The following is a 24,855-nucleotide window of genomic DNA, read 5'->3' on the forward strand; positions in this document are numbered from 1 at the left end:
TTGTAATTACATACTGATATCAGTTATTTGCGCCCTAAAATTTTGGTAAATTAGAAATGTTTATGATTTCTTTCTAGTTAAGTTGTTTACATAGATAATATAATAGGTAGTAGATAGATCGACAATCGATTGTGAGTCATCTATTGCTGACTTGACTTTCGTGTATGAGTACCTAAATATGTGCTACTTTACTAACTAAAACTAAAATCAAATCGGTAAAACTAAAATCGATATTTATTGCGTTCCTTGATTTTGATCATAGAACATTAAAACATTTTTGCAAATATCGCGGGTTTTGTTGTTATAATACGGGGCCGTTACAGGCCTCTAGTGTTCACTTTTTGGATTGATATCATCATATATTTATATAATATCTGTCTTGCTTTGTCGATCTATCAAACGATAGTAGGATCCTAACGGCCGTCCCCACTTTTTTATCAATCTGTGAATTTTACTAACCATAGGAATTTGACATAACTTGTATACGGTTAATGTTAAAATACTATCTCTAGTACTTACCTAAGCAAATCGATCGATAGATAGAATATTAGGAACGGCCATCGATGGATGGAATATTGGAAACGATCGTTAATTTATCGTTGTTCTAGTCTAGAGTTACATTTTGACATAGGTATAATACGTCACGTAGCACCGGGCGTGTGCTACGAGAGTGACTGCGTAGCAACGGTTGAATTAATCTCTCAGCCGCCGCGGCTACGTCAGCTACGAGTCGTAGCGGAGCGATTTTATCGTGTAGCGTACTCCATACAATGTTACCAGATCATTAGATGTGTACACTAAACTAAATGGCTAAACTTAGTTAGACTAATCAATTTCAAATAAGTTTACTGGGTTTAAACATAATTAAGCCATGTAAAATATTATTACCCATCGTTGCAACTGTTGCAAGGTTTGAAGTAACCCTAACAAGTTGCAATTTAGATTAAATAATTCAAACTTACAGGGTGTGTCATTGAGTCCTCGCCGAAGGTAATAACGCCAGGCAGCCTCCTGGGAACTCGTTCAACACCGACCACATTAAGTAACGACAGCAATCGCATTATTATTTCAGTAGAAAAAACTAATCAAACTTGTTAAAAGTGTAAACATTTTTTTTCTAGAAAACGTTTCCAGCAAAACTTAGGGTCTTGATTGATAGAAAAAAGAAACAAAATATTATAAGAGTTTCTTTTCTTTTAATTAGAACTACTTTACAAATTTTATCGCGGTTATATAAATATATTTTAATACCGACGTTTCGGATCCTTTACAGCGTCCATGGTCACGGGGATACTAAGGTGTTGGTCTTGATATTTTAGTTACATATAGCTATCCTACATTAATTTGGTTGATTATTATCGACAATGCAAAAATCTAATATTCGCGTAGGTGTCAGAAATCAATAAGTTTCTTTTCTTTTATAGGTTCTTTACAGACTGAAAATGCTATGCTGAAATCGCATCAAAATCGGCTCCGCCAAACGTGAGATGATCGCACAAACATAAACATATTTACCTACATACAGGTCAAACTGCAAACTTCCTTTTTTGAAGTCGGTTAAAAATAAACACAAAATCCATAGCTTAGGTAAACGAGAGAACCGGTTATACAACACTACACCAAAGGTCGTGAGTGTTAGCAGATTTGTATAACAAATAACGGCCATTTATCGCTGTCATTTCGGCCATTGTCGCTGGAGGCGAGCGGTCGGCTTAGTTAACAGGAGACGCCCGATTCCCAAAGCACCATGACCCAGTTACCGAACAATGACCCATTGATAATGGTAATTAAGAGACAGGTTGTATTTCGGAAATTTTAATTGTGTATTATTTGAATCCATGAGGGATTTTAAGTACCTAATTGTCTGGTTATAGCTTGCATTTGTGTCCACATAGGGCTGGCTCCCTATAAAATGCAATTTTATTTGTTAACTGCAAAATATAGAATACTAGCTGTTTTCCCGCGGTTTCATCCGCGTCAAGTAGGAACTACTGTCCGTACCGGGAAAATATAGCCATAGATAATACATATAATGAATTTAGCCTATGTCACTTACAGATAACATAGCTTTCTAAAGGTGAAAGAATTTTTGAAATCGATCCAGTAATTTTTTTATTTCATCCATTACAAACAACATTTTATTTTCTCTTTATTATAATAAGTAGGTATAGATAAAGATATACTAAGTTGCGGAGTTATTTCTAAGGTAGTTGCGGAGGTCCGCAACTACCTTAGAAATACGCTACATTTATCTAGCTTTACAACGCTGGTTTAACTTGCTGCTATAGTCACGTTTCAGATATATAACATACCTACCTATATGAGGTGTATAACGTGAAACATAACAGACATAAACTTCTCCATTATTATTACACATGTGTGAGCCTTGTGGCTTAAGAAATTACATTAAGGGTATAACCACGTATAACTTGGCATAACATGGAAACTTCATACATGACGATGTTACCAGATTTTGTAGCTAATGGATTTAAACACGGCTACAATATGGTGATGAAATGTGATGGCAACCACAAGCTTTTAATCCAATTCATTTTCGTATATTTCAATTCTAGCTTTCTATTTCTCTTGTGCAAAATGTTATCATAAACCTCCAATATTTTACCGAAACTGAAACGCTATTTTATTCCTTACGTAACAAGCCAGCGGTTTTCTCAAAACATAAATCAAAATACAAGCTCGGTTCTCGGCATTGATCCATTATTATTAGTTAACTCAACGTTGTACGCAGTAATCAATTTTCATTGAATAGATATCGTTATTTCGATCTGAGGATTAATTAATGGATTCTTTTTAGTTCGCAGCTGAATATTCTTGGCTACATTTTATTTATTTAAAGTGAAATGGAGCTGCTGGTTTTTTAAAGTAATCATTTCGGTTGAATGGGACGGTTGCGTAGACGTCAGCACTGGCAAGGTAATAGGTTTTCAGTGTGTGTGTACAATAACGACACTGTCAAGTACGATCCCACATCATCACACATCGGTTCTGCTCTGCTCATCGTTCTGCATGCTCCCCTCGCTCTCCTCCTGGTACTCAACTGCATCGGTTTACACTGTTTAGGGAAAAAGGGTTCAGCAGAAGCAATTAGGGAGGAAAATTAAAATAAATTTTCTCTTTTGATTTGATTTATTTTAGTAATATTCAACTGTTGACAGATAACAAATGACCTTAGGTACAATATCCAATTTGTACATAATGACTTAAGAAAATATGGCAACACTCATATTTTAACAATAAATAGGTACATTATAGTACTCTTATCTTTATGATCTATAGAGGTTTAATGGAAAACTAGAAAGGGAAGTCATGTGAGTTGCTGCAAATTATTTCGAAACAATCAATTCTCCATAATTTTAAACGTATGCCATAATGATTTATTGTAATACAGGTAAGGGTGTAATACGATTTTATTTTCGACTACAACGATCAAATATAACGCATTAAATTGACGTTGCTTTAATAGATGACACTATGTAAACTAGGGTTAAATTAAAATGCTTTTATCTATAAACAAGGGATCTTTTGTTGGGACAGTTTAACATGTTTTCGGCAACAACACAGATCCGAAAGCATGGTCTAGGTCACCCTTACAAAACTTCACTACCATTGGCTGCTGCCAATAGTTTCTTGTGCCTATTTCGATAAGGGATTACTTAAGTACTAAGCGGACTATGTTTGCTTACCAATTTTACCAACATTCAGATACTAAGACACATCAAGATCTTTAATAAAACCCCCTTGTTCCTAGAAATTACAGTACAATGAAAATGTGTAAAAGTTAAGACAGTCAGTGAAAGTTTTTACTTATCAAACTCTATTTGTCGTAAATAAGGTTGTCTTTTTTACAAATCATTGGTATTGATCCAAATGCAGTTGACATTATAATATTTCCAAGCATTTTTTTAGCAGAAATATGTAGAGAAAACTAAGCCCTAACACAAGTATTATCGCACTATCTATCTATGATGTTGAAGACCATTTAGAGATATTTTATGGAAAGATAGAATAGGAAATAATATTCCTTTCCATAGGTTGCTGCAAACACTTGTCTAGAAGGTACGTTGCAGCATTTGGCAGTATTTAAAAAAATACTCAATTCATTGTCAATTTTTATCAAATTCAATTTATTTATTTTCATCACATACATGTTCATTTAAAATACCCAGTGCTAAACACTAATGTTAGGGTTTGAGTACAAATACTGAGTTTTAAACATTTATTTGATTTTAAGTGAATTCTCTTGATATCTAGCGACGGAACAGTAAATGCAGTATTACTCGGATACATTTGTCATTACATTCACGGTGGCAACTCGATCTTACATTATCCCTCGACCAACGGATCCCTATATCTTATCTATCTGTCCATTTGCTAAAGATAGAATTTCCCAATACAAGTAATGTCAAGTCCCTATCTCTAGTATGCAAAACAGAGATAGGATATTGGGCAAGGCCGTGACAGTACTGTTGCTTTTGATCGCAGAAAGTTACTCCTGAGGTAGGTACTCCTTTATTATGTAGGCAGTGCCAGTTAAATTACCCGTGAATGTAGACAACTGCGTAAAATGATCAACAATATACATACAACGTGTTCTAAAGTCAAACAATTATGAAGTTTAATCTCGGTTTTAAGTAGTTTAGGCATAACTAATTAGTTGGAATAAGGCTAGCCAGGTAGATCACATTATCCTGGTGGATACAAACCTTCATAAGCAAGAATTGATATTATGCCTCAACTATAAAGAATCAAATATATTTTCAATAAGGTACAGTTTAACATTATGTACTTCCAAAAAGACAGCCGATTCGGGAGTTCAATTTATATTTGGCCAATGGGCTTTTTCCTAGTTGAATGAATATTGTCGATCGAAAATCTAAAGCAATGTCTTTTACATTTATACAACATGTACTAATGAATCTCAAGATAACTCTAAAGATCTTAAAATGTTATAGTCGGATGGTAAAAAGGAGATATCGTTCATTTTCGACCCAAAAATTGAAAGTGTCGCCGAAGGAATAAGGCTACTTGAATGAAAAAAATATAAACTATGGATAAGGTTAAGGTCTGCGCATACCTAGTCAGCATTGCGGAGAATTTTAGCAACTGTTCAACCGCTTACTGCCAGACACTCCGAAACTTGGCGCGGTAGCCCGCCCCTGTATCCCTAAGCGCGCTGTCTAATTGCGTGTCAAGAAATTTATGTTCTTTCAATGCCACGGCCGTCGTACGTACTTTCAACTTTTGGTACATTTTGGATGATATCCCTTCACACAGTATACTTAAAATTGATTGACGAATTCCTCGCAGCTACAGTTCTGCCATAATACTTTCAACAAACAACGGTATTCAAGTCTTAGTACAAAATGAGAGTGATCGCAGAGTGCAGTGAACACCGCTCGGCTGGGATCGATCCTCTCTAACAACAAGTCGTAGACAATATCGAAGTAACAATAGTCGCGACCCGCGTGCGACTCGCAATGCGTCGCCAGCACGCGTTCGTTGAAAAACTTGATAGGCGACACATTAATCGCACATTCATCAACTTAATTTTAATCTATAAACATCTCTTTAAAATATTTGATATGAAGAATAACTATTCTAAAATTATCTTGTGCGCTAACATGCAAATACAAGGAAGACGATAATTTATTATTACGAAAACATTGAAACACGCAAGTTTTCCAACGAACACCTCGCTCGCTAAAGAGAAAATACATTTATTCGTAAGTATGTATATCACGTAAGAATTGATGAACAATAACGTGGTGCTTGAAAATAGTACTCGGTGACACTTTTAAATACAATAAGTCGAAATGTATAAATATTTACAGCGGTTGTCACACCGCTTGATGTTCGCGATGGTGTGACCACATGCGTCATACATCCACGTCAGATAACTTTTTCCCTGCGAAGTTGGATTTTTTTGATTGCGTAGCAGTCAGAGTCAGTCAATAAAACACTTTTACTTAGGTACATAATGCACGTGGCATTAAATGTCTGAATTCTGAGGGTAAAGTTATTTGACGTAAAGTGAATCCTTGCGCGCAGTTTAGGGGCGCTAGCTAAGTTACTATAGGTTCTGTGTGATTCCACCGCATACGCCATACTTATCTGTTGTCTCTAAAATACTAACATCGAATGCCTGACTTCAGTTCGATTCCCTTAAAACGTGATATGCGAGCGTTTGCTGGGCGTGATCGCTTTGTGTCGCCGCTAGCTCGCTCCTGAATACCTACCATGATATCGATCCTTGCCAACATCACAATTTACAACTTGACTATACAAATTTCAGAAAAAACCTATCTATCGATACTATAAAGTCGATTTCAAACAAGCTTAAGGGAAAGGTAAAGGGATCCAATTTTGTGGAACTTGTTGCTTTTCATTATCAGCCTTTTTAGTGTAGAGAAGGAATGGCAGTAAATATCAAGGCGAATAGGCGATTTTCAGACTTCAAAGTCTAAGTTATCTTCAGGGTATTTTCAAGTTTCAAGAGCTTTTCCTTCACCTTTACTCAGTCACAAATAAGAGTATTAATTACTCCTGGTCGAGGTTAAGTTTCGGCGCGATCACGTCACATTTCAATCGCGCTCTTTTTCTAGCAAACTTATTAAAATACCCGGCCGTTTTAAAGATATTTTCTTTATTTATCCATTAAGAGATTGTTGATTTGCAGTTGTTTCTAATAAACAACAACAGTGAAATACGCCAGACATTACTAAAAGGTCTGTCTATTTACAGGCTGGTATGTTTACGTTTTCCTTAGGCTTGATTGAAATTGATTGTTACTTGAACCATTCATCCAAAGGACTCGGCTCGCGTCTTCCCAACTTTCCTCCATGCCTACATACCTAACAATATATACGCAGTACAAATGCTATGGTTTGCGAAATGAATGGTTAGATTATTATTTACTTTAGAACTCAATTTCTTAAAACAATAATACTTTAGTGGAAATTTTATAGTGCTTACCCTAATCATGACTGAAATAGTTGAAATAGTACTGTGTCTTTACAGACACTAGGTTTTTGGGTACGAATAGTGTTTAGTATATTTGTAAAATTAATATTCTGGGAGATTAAAGCCCGGTTATACTGGTTACCGATAGAGTGTCAGTTAGTTATCTGATAGTTAATGCCAGAATTTGCTATCCGATACGTGTGAAACCAAAAGTTATAATTTATCTGTCAGATAAATTCCTGATTGGATATTAGAGAGTTTATCCGTAACCGGGGTTGGCCATAAGTTATCTATCACACTGTCGGTGACACGTGTCATATATGTATTATAGATCCCTACATTTCGCCTCAAGGCCGTTGTTTTGACAATGTATTTTATTTTGAAGACCTAAACCAACAAGAGTTGCCCGAACAGTTTTTTAATAAAAAACCTTTGTGATTTTGGGGCTCTTTGATGGCTCAATTGCTGTCGAGTTATTTTGAAGGACTCACTTCACAATTGTTTCAACATTTTTTTTTCGAAAATTAAATCGTTAAAGAATTTTTTGAGTGTCACCAGTCCTTTGGTAAAATGGTCTAAGTACTATGAGTTTGCTACGCATTAATATATACCTATTACAACTACGCTTTGACCAAATATATCGATACTATTCGATATTTCCGAACACAAAGCTATGTTCAGACGTCATGTTTACAAATAATCTTTGAATCATAATAACGAAGCGTCGAATTTATTTCATTAATTAATATAATATTGGCAGTTTAGAAATAATAACAGTTATTTTATATTATTATGCATTTTACCGCCACAAGAATACTTTATTGATCGCCGGAAAGCGACTATGCCTAATACAGATAAAGTAAGACTGCGCTTTGAAAGCCACGTTTAAAACGTCGAATACATTTTGTTATATTGTTTCTGATAGTTAGGCTCACTGTTCACACTTCCAGTAACAAAAAAGAGGCCATGTAGCTTTGTATGTAACTCAAGAAATCAAAGCCGACTTACGGAAAAAAAAAATATTACTCGGTAAAAAAGAAAGTCCCAAAGTCTATGTTATGTAATATATTGATTCTGAGCCTAACAATCATAATCCAATACATAAAATAATTAAATAGTGCGAACCACAAAATACCGACACCGTAGCGAGCTGACGACTTCTCGTACTGATACAATGTATAATTACATACTGGTTAACTATTCAACTTTGGTTAACCGACTACGGACAACGAAGAACATGGAACGTAACCATCAATATCCTCTTAATTAGAGCTGGGCTGCGATACCTCAGCTTGCGAGTTCTGTTTTTCGCATTTTTGATAATATAAAATAAAAATCTTAACGTTATCCTTAAAGTTAGAACATTGAACCGAATTCTTAGGAAATATTCGTGTTAACGAAGCAGAATAAGATAAACGTATCGATGATGTAATGTACTTGGTAGATGTCGGCCGGGAGTGTAGCCCGACCTCCCCGCAGCGGCCGTGGTCGCTCCGCTCATCTACGCATCTTCGTTGAGTTTCTTGAATAATAATGTCTCCTCAAAGATGTACTTCTTCAGCGTCTCTTTGGGAAGGTCATCGAGCTCCATAGCGAAACGGAACGGCTCCTCTGCCACGGGCTGTAATAAAACTCTTATTTGAACACGGAACCCTTTTGCAGAAAAATCGGGCATCTATGAAAATCTTTGTTTAAGGACTTTATGTACGTTATTGAGAGCTCTCATAGGTGCCAGCGTTTTTGCAATAGAGTGTAAGTCGCACACGACAATTCTTACACTGTTTTCCTTCAATATGTTGCCTGATTCCTGGAATTATTGGTCCTGCCCATGTAATAAACCGTTGTCTTAATCCGGGTCACGGTCCACTAATTTATCCTTGGGAAACTTTTATGAAGGACGGAAAAGTACATGGACACAATTATGTTTTCGGGTACAACATACACTCGTGGTAGGATAGTGGTACTTATTATTTTTTATGATCACAACAGATTAGATAATCCATTACGCTTGGAATTATGAAAAAAGTAATTACTTAGTACAGATTTCCTGTCGTTCCAAATATTACATAAACTTTTTTTTTTGCAAATAAAATCGAGCGTTCGCGTTCGAGGAACGATTTCATATCGTACTCTAAATCAAATTATGTCCTCCTTGGAAAAAAGTATATCGACGTTTAGTCTAATGAATGTTGGTTTCTTTTTGGAAACTGCTGATATTACTAAACTTAGTAATACTGGTAAAGGGTCGACCTGACTTGTGAACTGGTAAAGGTTGCATATACTATGTCTTTATCATCCTATAGGAGGTACTGGTACATAGAAAACACACATATAGTGGCGGCGGAAGAGTGGGGATTGCTTTGCGCACTGTACACATAAGGCAATAAACCAATAAATCGCTTCTGCGCAGGTGAAGGTCAGGGCTCAATATCCCTGCCGATGATTATCCCTACACAAAAAACAATTAAGGGCAAATAAGGGGCATATACATATTCCACTTACCTCATCATTAGGGTCATAGTACTGTTCAAGGTATGGGTGAGCGAGCGCCTCTTCGACAGTAATGCGCTTATGAGGGTTGAAGGTCAGCATGCGGTGCAGCAAGTCCAGGGCGCGAGCGTCCGCCCCGGGGAACAGTTCCGCCCACGGCACCCGCGGCTTGTACGGCAAGGATTCCAGGTACCCACGAGCCTGTGGTAACGTCACTAGCTTATTTCTTTACCAATACTTATTGCACTAATATTACAGACATCGTCTCACTTAGATTATAAACATTGCCGACCACTGCTTCTGCACTTGCTGAACATAGGCCTCCCTAACAACAGTCTCAACCCAGTTACCCGGGCAACCCAATACCTCTTGGATAGTCTGGTATCAGACTGGCTTTTGACTACCCGTAACGACTGCCAAGGATGTTCAATGACAGCCGGGACCTACAGTTAAACGTGCCATCCGAAACACAGTCATTGGTGTCTAAGGTATACTTAACCTAATATTACATTAATGTAAATAAATTTTGGAAAAAAGATCCGTATTTGTTTTTTCACAAAAAACCTATTGGAGTCAAAATTACAAAGTTACATTTTCTCTGTGTCCTATAATAACACTAAAAGCCTATAATAACCTAAAGGACCTATAATAATAATAACAAAAGTATAGTAGAGTTTACATTTGAGATTATTTCCACCCCAAATAACCCTTATAAGTCGAAAATGAACGGTTTTTGAGACATCAAGTTTATAAGAGTGCTAAGTCACACTGTATATTAAGGTCACGAAGGCCTAGGTTACACTAAAGCGGAGCGGAGCGACAAAGTTTAACTAACCAATAGAATTTCTCGGCTTAGAGCCTATGCATAATATGCATACCACAGCTACGGCAGGCTTTTATCCTACAAAGCGGTTTATTGTCATTTGTTTCGCAACATACGTCGACGTAAAAATCGTTGTCTGCATAGGCCAGGGATGGCGAACCTTTATTGACTTGCGTGCCAAATCAAATAAAAAACATAACTACAAATTATAGAGGCCTTTATGACAAAAAGTTAATATGAAAAGGTAAAAGATTATGAAGAATAGACTTGTCTTTGATTCGAAAATTTTCTTCAAAAATTATAACATTAGCGCTCAGATATCTTAATAAAATAGGCTCTGTTCGGGATATGGGAAATAGTTCCCATGTGATCTGATTGAATGCACGAGTACGTGGTTATGGTGCATAATTTCAATTGAAAACTTGCAAAATAATGGTGTGCCCAAATTATTTAGCTGCGTGCCACCACGGGCACGCGCCGGTGCCCCTCTAAATCTATTGGTTCGCCATCCCTGGCATAGGCCTTTAGGGATATCACAGAGTAGGCGGAGACGAAATATTTGAATTACGAAATTCTATTGCTTGTTTTTTAATCCAATCAGGGCCTTAGGACTTTTGCCAACGTACCTTCTCATTGATAATACAGTCGAGATCCTCCTGGCTGGGCGAGCCGAGTACTCCGAGGATATGGTTGAGCTGGTCAAGGTAGTGTTTCCCCGGGAAGATGGGCCGGTTGCTCAACATCTCCGCCAGGATGCAACCCACAGACCAAATGTCTATCGATTTGGTGTAACCCTACGACAAAACAAAGAATTTAAAGAAGGGAAAGGATATTTGTTTATACTTAGGTATATTGTAAAGTTGAGGAGCTTTTTTGCTCGAACGTGTAAAATCTCTAAAATACTGGTTCATTTATAAAATTATTTTAGTGTTAGATAGCCCATTTTTATCGAAGAAGGCTATAGAGGTAGGTTACTTTTATCCGAGTGCGCGAAGTAGTACCCACGGGACGCGAGTGAACCCGTAAACAAACGCAATAAAACAGTAATTCCTCGTATGGCAGTAATGTTATGTGTACATTAGGCACGTATTGTAATAACAGTAAAAGGGTTGTGAGTAAGCGAAGTGGGGGTTGCAATCCTTCACGACTCGAACCCGCATTCCCGTGGGCACCGCACTATTTTCTGCTTTAGAGGTTTATAAAATTCCGTCAAATACACTATACACATACAATCTTTCACTGTCAAGAATAAGCTACATACACAAACTATATTCATACATATATTGATCAAAATCTTTAATGTTGTGTGTATTTGTTATTTTCTTACTCTATGGATAAAGATCATGGCACACATGAACGGAACGGCACGACGCAACTGTTGTTAGGTAGTTGCAAGCTCGCTGTCACGATTTAAGGGTCCAATTTAAATGACAAGTTAATCGTTGGGTTGGAGCTGCGCCGTTCTCGTGTGCCCTGACCTTTAGAGGGGCACAGCAGACGGTACAGTTAGTCCCCCAAGACGAGGTGACTCAGGTGAAACCAAGGGGTAAAAGTAAGCAATAAATAAAATAGTAGAATATACAAACCTTAGAGTTAAGCATAATCTCCGGCGCCCTGTACCACCGCGTGGCCACATACTCGGTGAGGAAGCCCGTGTGATCGTGATCTGGGTCTGCCACCCGCGCCAAACCGAAGTCACAAATCTGTTCACAAATTACATCGTCAGTATACAAATCTCATTTTACAATATAAATTTAAAAATTAAAGTTAGCAGTAGATATATTAATTGTATAATTCAAATTACAAGTACTCTTTCGTTTTCGGGAGGAGGGTAAAGACTTAGGCCCAAGTTCACTGACAACTTAAACGTCCGTTTTTCTAAAACAACGGTTTAATTTGATAATTAAACCTGAATTTTATTAGTAACAAACAGAACTTGTTTTTAGAATACAAACGTAACGTAACGTTGGGGCCGGAAAAGGCGATGTCCTTAAGTTATTTACCACCACTGAGCTTAAACTGCCGACGCTATTCAGAATCGCTCTAGGGCACATAATACAATCAACAATAAACGATGCAATTTGTAAATATTATACCAACGTATTAAATACTCTTGCTTATAAACAAAGCATAACACCAGATCTAAGAATCAATAGATGAATTGATTAATCTAACAATAACCCAAACTCAAGTGATGCGGGCTACTTAGAAATCCCACATGGTTTTTGTTACAGAATATTAAGTACTCTTTCATCGATGCACGAAAACGACACACAAACTGGAATCATTTATCCTACTAATATCCTACCATCCTACTAAAATTATAAATGTGAAAGTTTGTGAGAAGTATGGAAGTATGTTTGTTATTCTTTCACGCAAAAACAGCTGGACCGATTTGGTATGTAGATAGGTGATACCCTGGATTAACACATAGGTTACTTTTTATCAACACACCACGCGGGTGAAGCCACGAGCGGAAGCTAGTAAATAATAAGTAAATAACGTTTGTTTTAGGGTACGTTTACATCAATCTCACAAAGAAAACAGAATTGTTTCCCCCTCAAATTATTTATATGTAAACAGATACAGCGAATTCTGTCGTTGTTCTGTCAAAAAGAAATTGATATGTAGGTATAGAATGAACATTCGCTCTTTTCATCTAAACAAACCCTTAAATTAATTAAACAATTCTCTTGTAGATATAGTATGTACATGAATGTATAATGTTACCTTCAAATCACACGTTGTGTTAAGTAGCAAGTTAGAGGGCTTTAGATCTCTGTGAAGTACATTTGCCGAGTGTATGTACTTCAGCCCGCGGAGGATTTGGTACAGGAAATAACAGATGTGATCGTTGCTTAGTTTCTGGAAGAAACCATATCATCAAAACACACAAATTATTACAACTCTACACTAGTTAATTGGTATTTTGAACAGCAAAAGCAACTATTCCAAAGGCTACTTTCGTCGTAAAGCATTTCTTTATTTCATTATTTTTACCTGTGTCTTTAACAATTTGTATAAGTCCGTCTCCATCAAACATTGCACAATATAGACATCCTTCATGGAGTCTATCGTCTCAGCCCTTAAAATGTCTCTAATATCAATTATCTGAAACAAAACAATCAATATTATTTTCCAAATAAATTGAAATAAAACATACTAAGAAAATATATACACAATCAAAGAACAGTAAAATTGCCTGGTGAATATTTCATTATATAAACTCGAGCTTTGATTATATAGACGGGCAAAAGAAAATAAAATGCGCGGTCTTTTCCCAACATTTTTCCCGCCATTTATTACATTAAATTCCTTCGTCTCGTCTCGGTGTACCAAACAACCGACACTAATTGAACAAATGGACTGTGCAGGAAAATTCCCAGTTAAAATAAATTATATAATAATAACAAGTACTATAAAGAGCTTACGTTTTCATGCTTAAATCGAGTTAAGATTTTTATTTCTCTTAGTGTCCTCTGGCAGTAAGTCTGGTGCTCAAACGGAGATATTTTCTTGATGGCAACTTTAGTTTTCTTTATGTTGTCGTGCGCGGATCTGTGGACAATCATATCTGTAAAGCCTTTTGTTAGATGCAACACTTTGAGCTTTTCAATTTGAAAGGCCCTCCGCCCTGGTGTATTTTAGAGTAACATCTAGAAATATAGGAATAAATAAATATAAACATCAGAATTTAATTGCTAAGCCATAACTTTGAAATCTATGAGGATAGAAAAATCTATTTTTGGGAAGATATATAAAGGTAAATAGTAGGTTAACTGAGTATTGAGTAATACTGTACCAAAAACAATGAAGTGCTACCTTTTCAAAGAAGGCCAATTTAACATAATATTTAATTCTGCAAAATAATGCAAATTATGTTGGTTGTTGGAATGGAATTACATAATTGAATATTCATGTAAAAGAAAAGTACTTAACTATGTATACGTTTGATGTTAATTAAAATGAACTTAATAAAGCCTATTATAACACACGCCATGTTTGTCTCTAGTGACACTAAGCTGCGGTCTAGTATTATGAAAGCTACGGAATACTTCATTATTGTGGTCTGACTGTGTTGCCACAACGCGACATCAAGGTTCTACATTAATCATGACATTACCTATCGTGTGTGGTTCAGGCCGTTCTAAAATTCACTACATCGATAGATATGCTTAATTATGTATCGAAAACCTGTATATTTGGTGAATTCTTCGTGAAATCTGGTTCTAATGAATGTGGGTGTATATTGTGGTCGACCAAAGAAACGATGGTTGGATTGAGTGAAAGTTGATTTAGTAAGAACGTTAGATAAGTACTTGTGAGATGACGGCACATGGGGAAATATGGAAGAAGAAAATATACTGTGCCGACCCCAAATAAAATTGGGATAAGGACAGGATGATGATCTTAAAAGTTTTGGTGCGCTACGTCTTTTCTAAAAATCTCATTATGGACCCTATTAATTTCAATTTGAGCGAACATTTTACTTAAAGATGAGATTATCCTCGTTGTTTGCCATCCCTCGCCTCAGTGCGTTTCATATTTCTTAATGACATCATAAAAACGTGGCATTTGCTACCGACCTACCATGAACCCCCCTAATGGGCCGTTACTTTACTTTCGTATGCCACACCCCTGAATGGCAGTGTTTCAGCCACGCGATAACGAATTTATATGTAATTAAATTACCACGTCACCAGTCTATATCTTATCATAATATCGATTAGGTTGAGAAAGTACACAAGACATTATTTATATGGAACTTCCACTGTTGAGTCTTGAGTACTTAGTGGAAATTTTGCCATACAACAGCTGCTTGGAAAAATATCATAATAATATCTTATCAAAATTAGACCTCATGTATATTTTTAGACAAAAGACTTGCCTACACAAAACAATCTTCGGTAGCTACGAATTTGTTAAGCTTTAGCCAAACAAAAAGTTTAGCCACAATTTCAATAATCCCGGCTCCTAACGCTAACCACAATCTCGGGAAACCGAGTAACGGGTTTACTTTAATGAGTATTTCTCCAACTTTGAAGTAATTCTAAACAATTAAAGCCGCGTACCGGGACACTTATAATGACACCACATTTCAGACCACAGTGTGAGAACTATAAGCTGTATAGGGCGAGTAATGCTGAACATAAAATAAATAAAACGTAGAATCAATTTATACAAGAGAATGCAGAGAATTTCTGTTTTAATAAATAAAGTTTATAGTTATTTACGTTAATAGAACTACACACAGCTGTTCTGGAAGCATATTTTCCCATTTCTATTTAAAGCTAAATAAACTGGTTACGCTTGTATAATAATTGAATTAACCACAATGTATCATGAATTTAGCGGTAATTAATGAATATTGTGGCTACAATCTTGTAGGACGCTAAACCCACATCAGACCCTTGTCGAGCACCAGTTGGCTAACCAGCCCAATGGAACCTGGTAGCGTCGTCCCGAAATATTTCGACGACATAATTTAATACTACTTGATGAATTCATATTTGTTTACATAAGCCTTCTGCGTAATTCGAATAAGGGTAGATTTTTCAATACCTGTATACATGTACCTATTGAAGAATATGTTTGATGTTTTAGGCAGCTTTTCTATAGAAAATATGTCAAATCGCTATATACATTCCTCAAAAAACGGCTATAAAAGTTGTAGGTATACGTTATTTAAAAAACATGAGAATATATTTCATTAATCCTTTTATGTTTCAAAGTAATTACTGCTAGCCCAGAGTGTTAAAAAAGAAGCAAAAAAATTAAAACTCTTCCGCGCTAATGCATAGTATGAGCCGTATGCACTAATGCGGTTTGAGGGAAATGGATAGTGTTTTTGCCTTAGCTTTATGTACGTTAGACCAACACAAAAATGGAAAATAAGCTCTTGAATATTCCTGTATTTTTTTATACCTAGACACTTCAAAATATGGTATTAAATCGCCACTGAAAATAGACGACCTTACTTTACTTAAAAATTTCACTACTGGCGATATGTCACAAAAACCGATACACCCTCGATTTGAATAAATACCTTCTCATAAAGCGGATACAAGAATCCCTTTAAAAATATCCTGGGTCCTGCTACATTTAAGGTATCAAGTTTTATAACATTTTCCAACTATGCAATGTACAATGGTATACGAAGTAGGTAATCCTTTGAAACAGTATAAACATTTTATACTTATTTTCCATCACCCTTGGAAAACATACAGAATAAAACACTTTATGTCGTTCATGTTATACATTTTCCCTGCTGAGACATTGCTCTAGAAATGGCTCTATAATACACGTAGAAGCTACTATATCTCACTATATGTATTTTTACTTCGAGTCAGCAGGAACGCTGTTAAACATGCTGAAGTGACATAAGTAATTTCCTAGGTTCATTAGTTACAGCTAGACTGGAACATCTGCATTCCAACTAGCAGACTAGACAAACAAAAGGATGAATCAGCGAACATCAATATACATAAACAATAGCCTATAGACTATAGAAGTATAGACAGTCGCGGTCGAAGCACGTAACTGACATCCGTAACGCAGGCGCGTAACAGGAAAATTTAATAGCTCCTCGTACCAAAGATATTCGATAATGATTTAACAGCTAAACGAGGCGCACTTTACCTGAATATGTAAACCATATTACGATGTAAAACCATTTTCGTTATCATTTTTACATGTAACAATAAGAAATTCGCCGAGCCTATTAATCATTCATAATTTCTGATTACGCTTTCTTTAAGATAGGAAACGGCAGAAAACCATCATTCAATTCATTAGCGTGACCCCGCCCGGAGAAGTTCACAAGTAATATCTGTAATTTGTTAATGCGATCTTAGAAGTTTAGCTTTGGCTCGTTTGTTTCCTTAAAATAAAGCAACCACCTTAAGTTTGTGATTTTAAGTAAATTACTACCAGGCAACAGTTACTACACTTCATTCTGTGTCACTGCCAAAAAAAAGTTACATTGATGATTCGATAACCAAATTCCTAGTAAACAATCAAAATAGCAATAGTAGTGTCATGGTTCTACAATCAAGAGTGAGTCATTTTTACGGTCAAACGCACGACGCGACTTCCGTACACGGTGAGCACCGGTCCCTAAATATTGTGAGCGTCGAGTGCGCCCACGCACCAATAGTTACCAAACACGACCTCGTTATAAAAACAAGCATCGCTATCTAAAATTCCGTTAAATTGGCTGGCGCGGGAATTAGTCAAATGACACTCGTTTCGCAGCCGCGCCTGGATTCCAGCCATCAATTCTACGCAAAAACAAAAGATAGTCCTCACATAATACCTTTTATAGGCTTAATACCCAGCCATCAGCGTCCAAATGACGCACGTTAACCCTAATAGCAAGGTGGACGCTATTTAGCGCTGTTTAATTTAAGCTAATTGTAACAAAGTAAAAAAGTTTAACGATCTCGTCCATTCTAATTCCATAAAGGGTACATTAATGCGAGTGATGCAAGTCAGTTGTTACACTCGTAATGGGTCTTCAACTTACAGTAATGGATTCTAGTGAAATGAGGTAAACCACTCTCTAATCTATATTAACACTCAATTCATATTTTCCTAGCTAAGATCTCATCTTATGGAAGATCTTTCTACATCATTTGCATAACGACATCGTATCGTAGACAAAGTTATTATGAATGTGGAAGATCTGTTAATCAAATATCTGACTAAGTACTTAGAGAAAATATTTATTCTAGAGAGAGAATGGATGTAAGAGAAATTCAGTCTAATTGGATGGTGCCGATTTATTACTCTCTGTGGTCTGAGCAAATACTTGAGCAATTCCCAGAACGTCGAAACAAACTTTGCTCTTTTAATGTTGTCGCCCACCTTTTGATAGGTTTCGACTGAAAAACAAACTTGTGACATAAACTTACATTACTTTTCTTTCAAAGTTTGTCCATGTTTTGGGGAACGGTAATTGAGTTAGGTGCACTTTTTAAAGACGAAATGCTTATTTAATGTTCTCCGTCAAGCTTGTTTGCGCGAGTATCCTATTACCTAAGTTTGATGTTCATACAATGTAATTTATCATGTAGGTAAGTATTAAATAGTCATAGCTGCAATCCCTGATTAATGAAACACCCATTTAATGCAATGGCTATTCACTGATAACTACCTAATCAATGTAGCGAGCTATCCTGTCATTTATTATAAGCTTTCAAAATAACAAATACATTCAGGTTTACAAAAAATAAGGAAAATTCGCGTACTAAATTAAGGATTTCGCTCGATCTTTGTTGTATTTTGATCTCGTTAGTCAAATAAATTGAATGGTTGCATTTTGGCACGTTTCCCGTGTCACTGAGCCCACATTAGTGATTACACGACGCTGCTCGTGTCGCTGGCGACTTCACAGAGCCTAGCGCAGTTCCTCATAATGCTAAACGAGCCATGAAGTCTTTTAATTAATTTGTCACTCCGTTAGCTACGATGCCGTACGTTTTAAGCGAATAACACACGTAGACGGGCGCTACCGGCTCAGCAAAGTTTTTTAATTTAAAAATAATCCGTATAATCCCACTTCCTATTAGACTTAGTAATGGCTACACTGAATGTTTTTGTGATTATGTCAATCTCGGATGTAATTAGGATTGATTTAAACGCTTAAGTAAGGAAGCTAGTCAGAAATTTAGTATTGCTTCTCTGTCTCACTTAATTATGTCGTTTCTATAGACGCCATACGCCATATCATGCTATCATCGCAAACAATAGAATTCGCTCATTTGAAGATGACTGTTGTGGTGAATGAGTGAGCAGCAAACGTGACCGGAATTAACCCAACGTTGAAACCACAATAGAAGCATGAGGAACCCGATTAAGATTTTGAATACCCCTAAACTAAGTACCTATACTAGTTACGGACTGACTTGGCTGTGTCTGAGAACTCATTAAACATTTCTTGTCTTGAAACTTGGGTAATGAACGTATCTAACCGATTGTTTTGTTGGATAATTCTACGGTAGCGTTCTATAGCAATTTGGGCAGTCTTTAAGCAATAAGGGTTGAAGAAAAATTCTTTAGTGCTGACTAAAAAAATTCTGGGACATTTTTAGCTAAATAGATTTGTCCTTTACTTAATGTTATGTTTGCGGTCTCGCAAATCTTGGGTTTTATAATCAGTTCAAGAAACAAACATGTCACAAACCATGTCTAGAGTAGCGCGTTGTTATAAACTTTAGCCACAACAAGAATGTAATTTAAAAGTAATTGAGTGGATACTCTACTTGTTTTTAAGTTGTTAGGTACTCAAGACTTTCTCCTAAGTCGGGCTTAGGGATTGTTCAAAAGAGTTACCGCGGCGCTGATGCATATAGGGCTTAAGAAGGAACATGGTGTGTTTAAATCAGTAAGAGCCTGGCCGCTGCACCCACAGAGGTTCTTAATTATAGGTACAAAATAAATGATCAATAAAAACTTCATGATTTATTCCACGCAGTTCCATGTCCCAATCAATTTCATCAATATCTGTATCAATGAAACTATAGTACCTAAGACTTACAAAAAAAATTTGGCTTGCGTAGGCGTATGTTAGTTAATGTAATATTTAATTAAACAAGAGTGTAAATGGGGGATGGTGACTGTTTGCTTGAAGCAGGTCTTGATTAGGTTTGTATACAAAATTAGTGTAGGACATTAGGAGGTCCAAGGTTCCTCCATTTAGATTAGTTAGATGATTATATTGACAAACATCATAAACCCTTCAATAAAGAATGCGCCTTCACCATTCCACTTAAACGAAGCAGTAACTACATGAAAATCTGTTCAATATTTTTCGGGTTTATCGCGAACAGAGAGACAAATGCCGTGGAACACTTGAAGTGATAAAGAGTTACAATTCTACTGAACTATACTCCATTCAAAATAACATTAGACATTTAAGTAAACCTTTTTTACTGTTTGTTCAACCGATTTTGACTTCTATTCCGTAGACAAAAGAACGGAATTGAAAGCAAAATAGTGGTTACAATACCAAGTATTTACTGCAGCCGCCATTAATCATACTACTAACGCAATAGAAGTCAAAATCGGTTGAACAAACAGTAAAAAAGTTTTACTTAAAGGACAATGCTCATGAAGTATGAGAAAAAAACCCAGGCCCGGCGCAAAAGAAATGTAACTCAAAATATAGGTAAAAATAAGTAATTAAATATTACATAGGGGGCATTATCGAAATCAGTGGCTATATGTGTGAAATTGCTATTCGAATTTTAACATCTGCGCTACATTGCTACTCGAGATTTTAGAGGTAACATAATGTATTAGTAAAAGGAACAGCAAACAGATACAGTTGTGGTTTAAGAGTGTACATAATGACATGTTTATGGCAACTTCTCCACTATTTTACCTACTTTTACAAGATAATAGGATGATAGAACTAAAACACGACATGAATGTACTTTTCATTTTAATAATGGTAGTGTGTATGTTTAAATAAATAAATAAATAATAACGCTTAAAAGTCATCGATTCTTTATTTCTAACACGACATGATCCAAAAATGTTGCGGGATGCGCGAACTGTTCCTCATGTCTAGCCCACCCTAAGTAATATTAAAACGCTCATGTCCTCCTCTAATGAATACAGGAGCAGTTATATCCTGATATGCCATTCCTGCCATTTTCCCTTTTATAAAGAATGTAGGAATAAAAGAACACTGCTAAAGTGAAGTTAACCCGGTTTGGACAAGGCTTGCGTCGCATCCCAAAGTCTTGAGCTGTACTTCGGTATTGATTTATCTTTTTGGAGAGGATCTTTACTTGCCATATTACTTACTTGTTTGTTGTTTCAGATAGCACTTTAATTAAACTATAAGCCCCAGCTGCTCATGTTACCCCTTTAAAAAAACAATTAGCAATTTCACACATTTAGCCATTGATTTCGATGATGCCTCCTATGCAGTATTTCATTACTTATTATTACCTATAATTTGAGTTACTTTTCGTTTGCGCCGGGCTTGGGTTTTTTTTGAGCATTGTCCTTTCTAATGTTATTTTGAATGGAGTATAAGTTGTTCTAAATTATGTATTATCAACTAGCCTATCATCCTGAGACAACAGATATTCAATCTCTGAAGAATTTATCTCGAAACCGCAGAACTTAGTGTCAAATAAGACTGTGTCTTGTTTTTATATTTTTTGGACGAGGATCTAAAAACTTCAGGCGGCTGAACAGTATTACGTTTTAGGACATACCAGAACGCGCGCGGTATTTCTCATCAAATTCTTGTCTGCCAAACTACTAACATGTCACAGTCGGCAGGAATATTGACTCCTAGAATGCGTTACTCTATTTAACTATAACGATAACCAACCAAACCATAACCAGCCGTGTATTATTGCCATCTATTGGTCAAATCGGCGATTCGATTTGATTAGGTACTGAATATGATTCGGTTATCGTTAAAAACTGAAAATCTATGTAAATAACCTAAAAACTCAATCATAGTACAACAATCCAGTATTCATATGTTTTGCATATTCTCAATGTTTTGCCTAAACAATTACGAAATAAACACAGATGTGTAAAAATGCACTAACAGACATTACATATAGATATGGAACTAACACATTGCTTTAAATTCGTAATGCAAACATGCTTATCTTATCAAACAATAATCAGTTGAGTCATTTTGCATATCAACTGTTAAAACTTCAGTTTGTGTCATGCAGTACATGGCTAAAGACTACATACAAGGTCACGACTGAGCTGAGATTAGCACTAATAAATTGTGAATGTTCATGGGTTTTCCCGCATAACTGACCTCATTTTAGTAGGTAGGTCTAATTGTAGATAGATAAGAAATACCTAGATAATAAAAACAATACGATTTTGATTATTGAAGTATAGTTTGTTTATTTAATAAATAAGAATACATAAGTATTTCTACGTAAATTACTGATGTAAAAGTATGTCTGCCTGAACATTAATTTCTTGCCTCTAGTAGGTAAAGTGGAACCTTATTAAGGTATTAACTAGTTTTAGGAGTCACTTCCCGCTACCTTTTAAACTGTCTTATGAATTTTAACATAATTCAATCATTGAAGAAAAAACTTGAAGGTAAATATAATGCAATATACTTTAAGAAGTTATGGGGTGACTCTTAATTAATTACAAAAATTAAGTCAAAATAGAAAAAACCTATGGGTATATATTTTTTATCTGTAATGTATTTTTTCAATATGATAGGTATTTAGGTTCCATTATTTCTATTTAAAAAAGATTACCAGTCAGATACAACAAGATAAATAGTTATGATAGTTGCATAATTATGTACCTAAATGACCGGTTTTTCCTCACACACAGTAGTAGCCAATGAAAACGTTAAGAATGATGTGTCACTTGCAAACTTCCTCAAGCACAATAAACCTGTTCATAAGATATTTCCTCATCAGCTACAATCAACAGTATGAACAGCATTCTCTTTAAATAATTACTCTATATAATGTACTCCATAGAGTACATTTCTATAGTGAATCTCTTTAAATGAGAACAGCAGCTGTAGCCGATAATCGGCTAGGAGGACATCATAGAGTGTCATTGGGTTTTTCCTACATGTTTCTAGTCTTGAATAAATTATTTTCATGAATAATTAAATAACAGAATTCTAAGGAAAAGTCTTTTGTTTCATTTATGATGAGATAGGATCGCTCCTTCGCAATAATAAAAAAAACAAGTGATAAATGTGATGTTTTGTAGATAAACTAAATCAATATTTCTGTAGATATAGAAGCAGGATTGCGTCATTTCTCTTGAATTGGATTGCGTCTTCTCTTTTCTATGAAATAGCAAATTGATTTATAAACGAACTGTGATCGCTTCATACTTTTTAATTAGCTAGTTATGACAATAAGTTTTTATAAAGTCCTCGTAATATTGAAAATATATAATTGATATGATAGCACAGGTGCTTGCGTAACGACAGCGCGCATTCACGTTACGCAAGCGGTGTGGCCTGTCTCATACATTTCCATACATTACAACTCATGGTTACGCCGTAACTACGCGCGTGACTACGCGCGTGGTTACGCATACGCATCCGGTCTGCTCGAGCCTTTAGATATCTATGCCACTCAATATGCAACTCAAGTGTTCTGATAGTTACTGAAATAGATAAAAACAATTTAATGCAGGATTGGCCTCTGCAACCATCATTATTTCAAATTAAAGTAGTAAGTACTTAATAAAATTTGAATTTGGAACCAGTCATCGCCAAATAAGTTATGATTTATTACCTGTGAAATGTTTGCCTTACTAATCATACTCATATTAATTTGATGTGGTTGATTATATTATTATGTGATTGCTACCAGCAAACCTTATTATCAGGATTCACAGCCTGTTTTAATTGCAAAACAATTAGTATTAAGTATAAAGAAATCTTATTTAGGTGTTTATTTGTAAGATTAAGTTATCTATTTATGAAAAGTCCAGCACTCCTCAGTAATACTCACATTAAAGTCATTGGCTTTATCAATAGATGGCTTTATCCAGCACTAATAATAGTACTTGGGTATTTTAATTAAAATTTCTGTGAATTTCCATATACCAGATTGGCTGTGATAAGTTATCAGATTGAGATTTAAAATATTTATATAAATCTAAGGCTAATTTTGTTTTAGTACTTGTATCTTATAGTCAAAACATTGCTTGATTACACACCAAAAATAAAGAAATAATTAAGCCTTTTTTCAAACGAATTAAGTACTAATACATTCGTTTCTCAAACAAATCAACAAAACAATGTTAAAGTGGAATTGTAGTCTGGTACACTGCAGTAAATATGCAACATAATCTGTCCAGCTGCAGTGTTTTAACGTAATCTATTGTAATACTTACACAACCATGCCATAGGCGCCTTCTCCGATGTACTGTAGATTGGTGTATCTCGGCCCCACTTCGAACACCTGGCCCCGAATGATCTCCGCGTTGGGATTACTGCTCGCGGCACCTGCAGCCTCGGCCATCGCGACACAGAAGGAAGCCACTTAACCAACGGTAACAATACTGAGTTCAGCATAAATTTTCTACACACGGGCGACACAAAACTGCCGATTCTTCAGTCCACATTAATAGCCAAAACAAATTACTAATCGACCTACATTATCCACTACCCGAACAAATCATCCACTTGTCACTAGCTTATCATTCTCGCTTGCCTCTTTGCCCGACTTCTCATGGACACTCCCGTATAGACGCAGTACCGTTACAAAATGAACTCGATTTTTTCATCTCTAGTAGTGTGTTCCATATTGTGTTATTTAGCATCTTTTCTATTATATCATCCTGTTTCTTTTCTTTAGCCTGCGACAGAACGAGTAAAAGCTATCGTGGTATAGGGCAAAATAGGCAACACTAGTCTTAAACAATCACAATTTATCGATAATCATACCAAATCAAAGTATTTGTAGATTTAGCTTCACAAATACAAAAGTTAGTTTTGATAGCTATTAAGCATGAAAACCTAATGAATAGCTTTAAAAAATCTTCACAAAATTACGAGTACGAGAATAACATTCCACCAA

General features: G+C 35.9%; 1 protein-coding gene across 1 annotated transcript; it reads right to left on the reverse strand.

Annotated features, from left to right (window-relative positions):
* Positions 1 to 3,128: 3,128 nt before the first annotated feature.
* On the reverse strand, positions 3,129 to 24,561 carry LOC110369684 (mitogen-activated protein kinase 1). The gene is made up of 8 exons (XM_021325183.3): positions 24,170 to 24,561; positions 13,726 to 13,852; positions 13,295 to 13,405; positions 13,025 to 13,159; positions 11,881 to 11,997; positions 10,921 to 11,088; positions 9,484 to 9,672; positions 3,129 to 8,602 (listed from the first exon to the last, which is right to left on the reverse strand). The coding sequence occupies exons 1-8, from the start codon at positions 24,295 to 24,297 to the stop codon at positions 8,483 to 8,485; spliced, it is 1,095 nt and encodes a 364-aa protein (XP_021180858.1). The 5' UTR covers positions 24,298 to 24,561; the 3' UTR covers positions 3,129 to 8,482.
* Between the last annotated feature and the right edge of the window lie 294 nt (positions 24,562 to 24,855).

Source organism: Helicoverpa armigera, chromosome 9 (genome assembly GCF_030705265.1).
Source record: "Helicoverpa armigera isolate CAAS_96S chromosome 9, ASM3070526v1, whole genome shotgun sequence".
Taxonomy (NCBI): Eukaryota; Metazoa; Arthropoda; class Insecta; order Lepidoptera; family Noctuidae; genus Helicoverpa; species Helicoverpa armigera.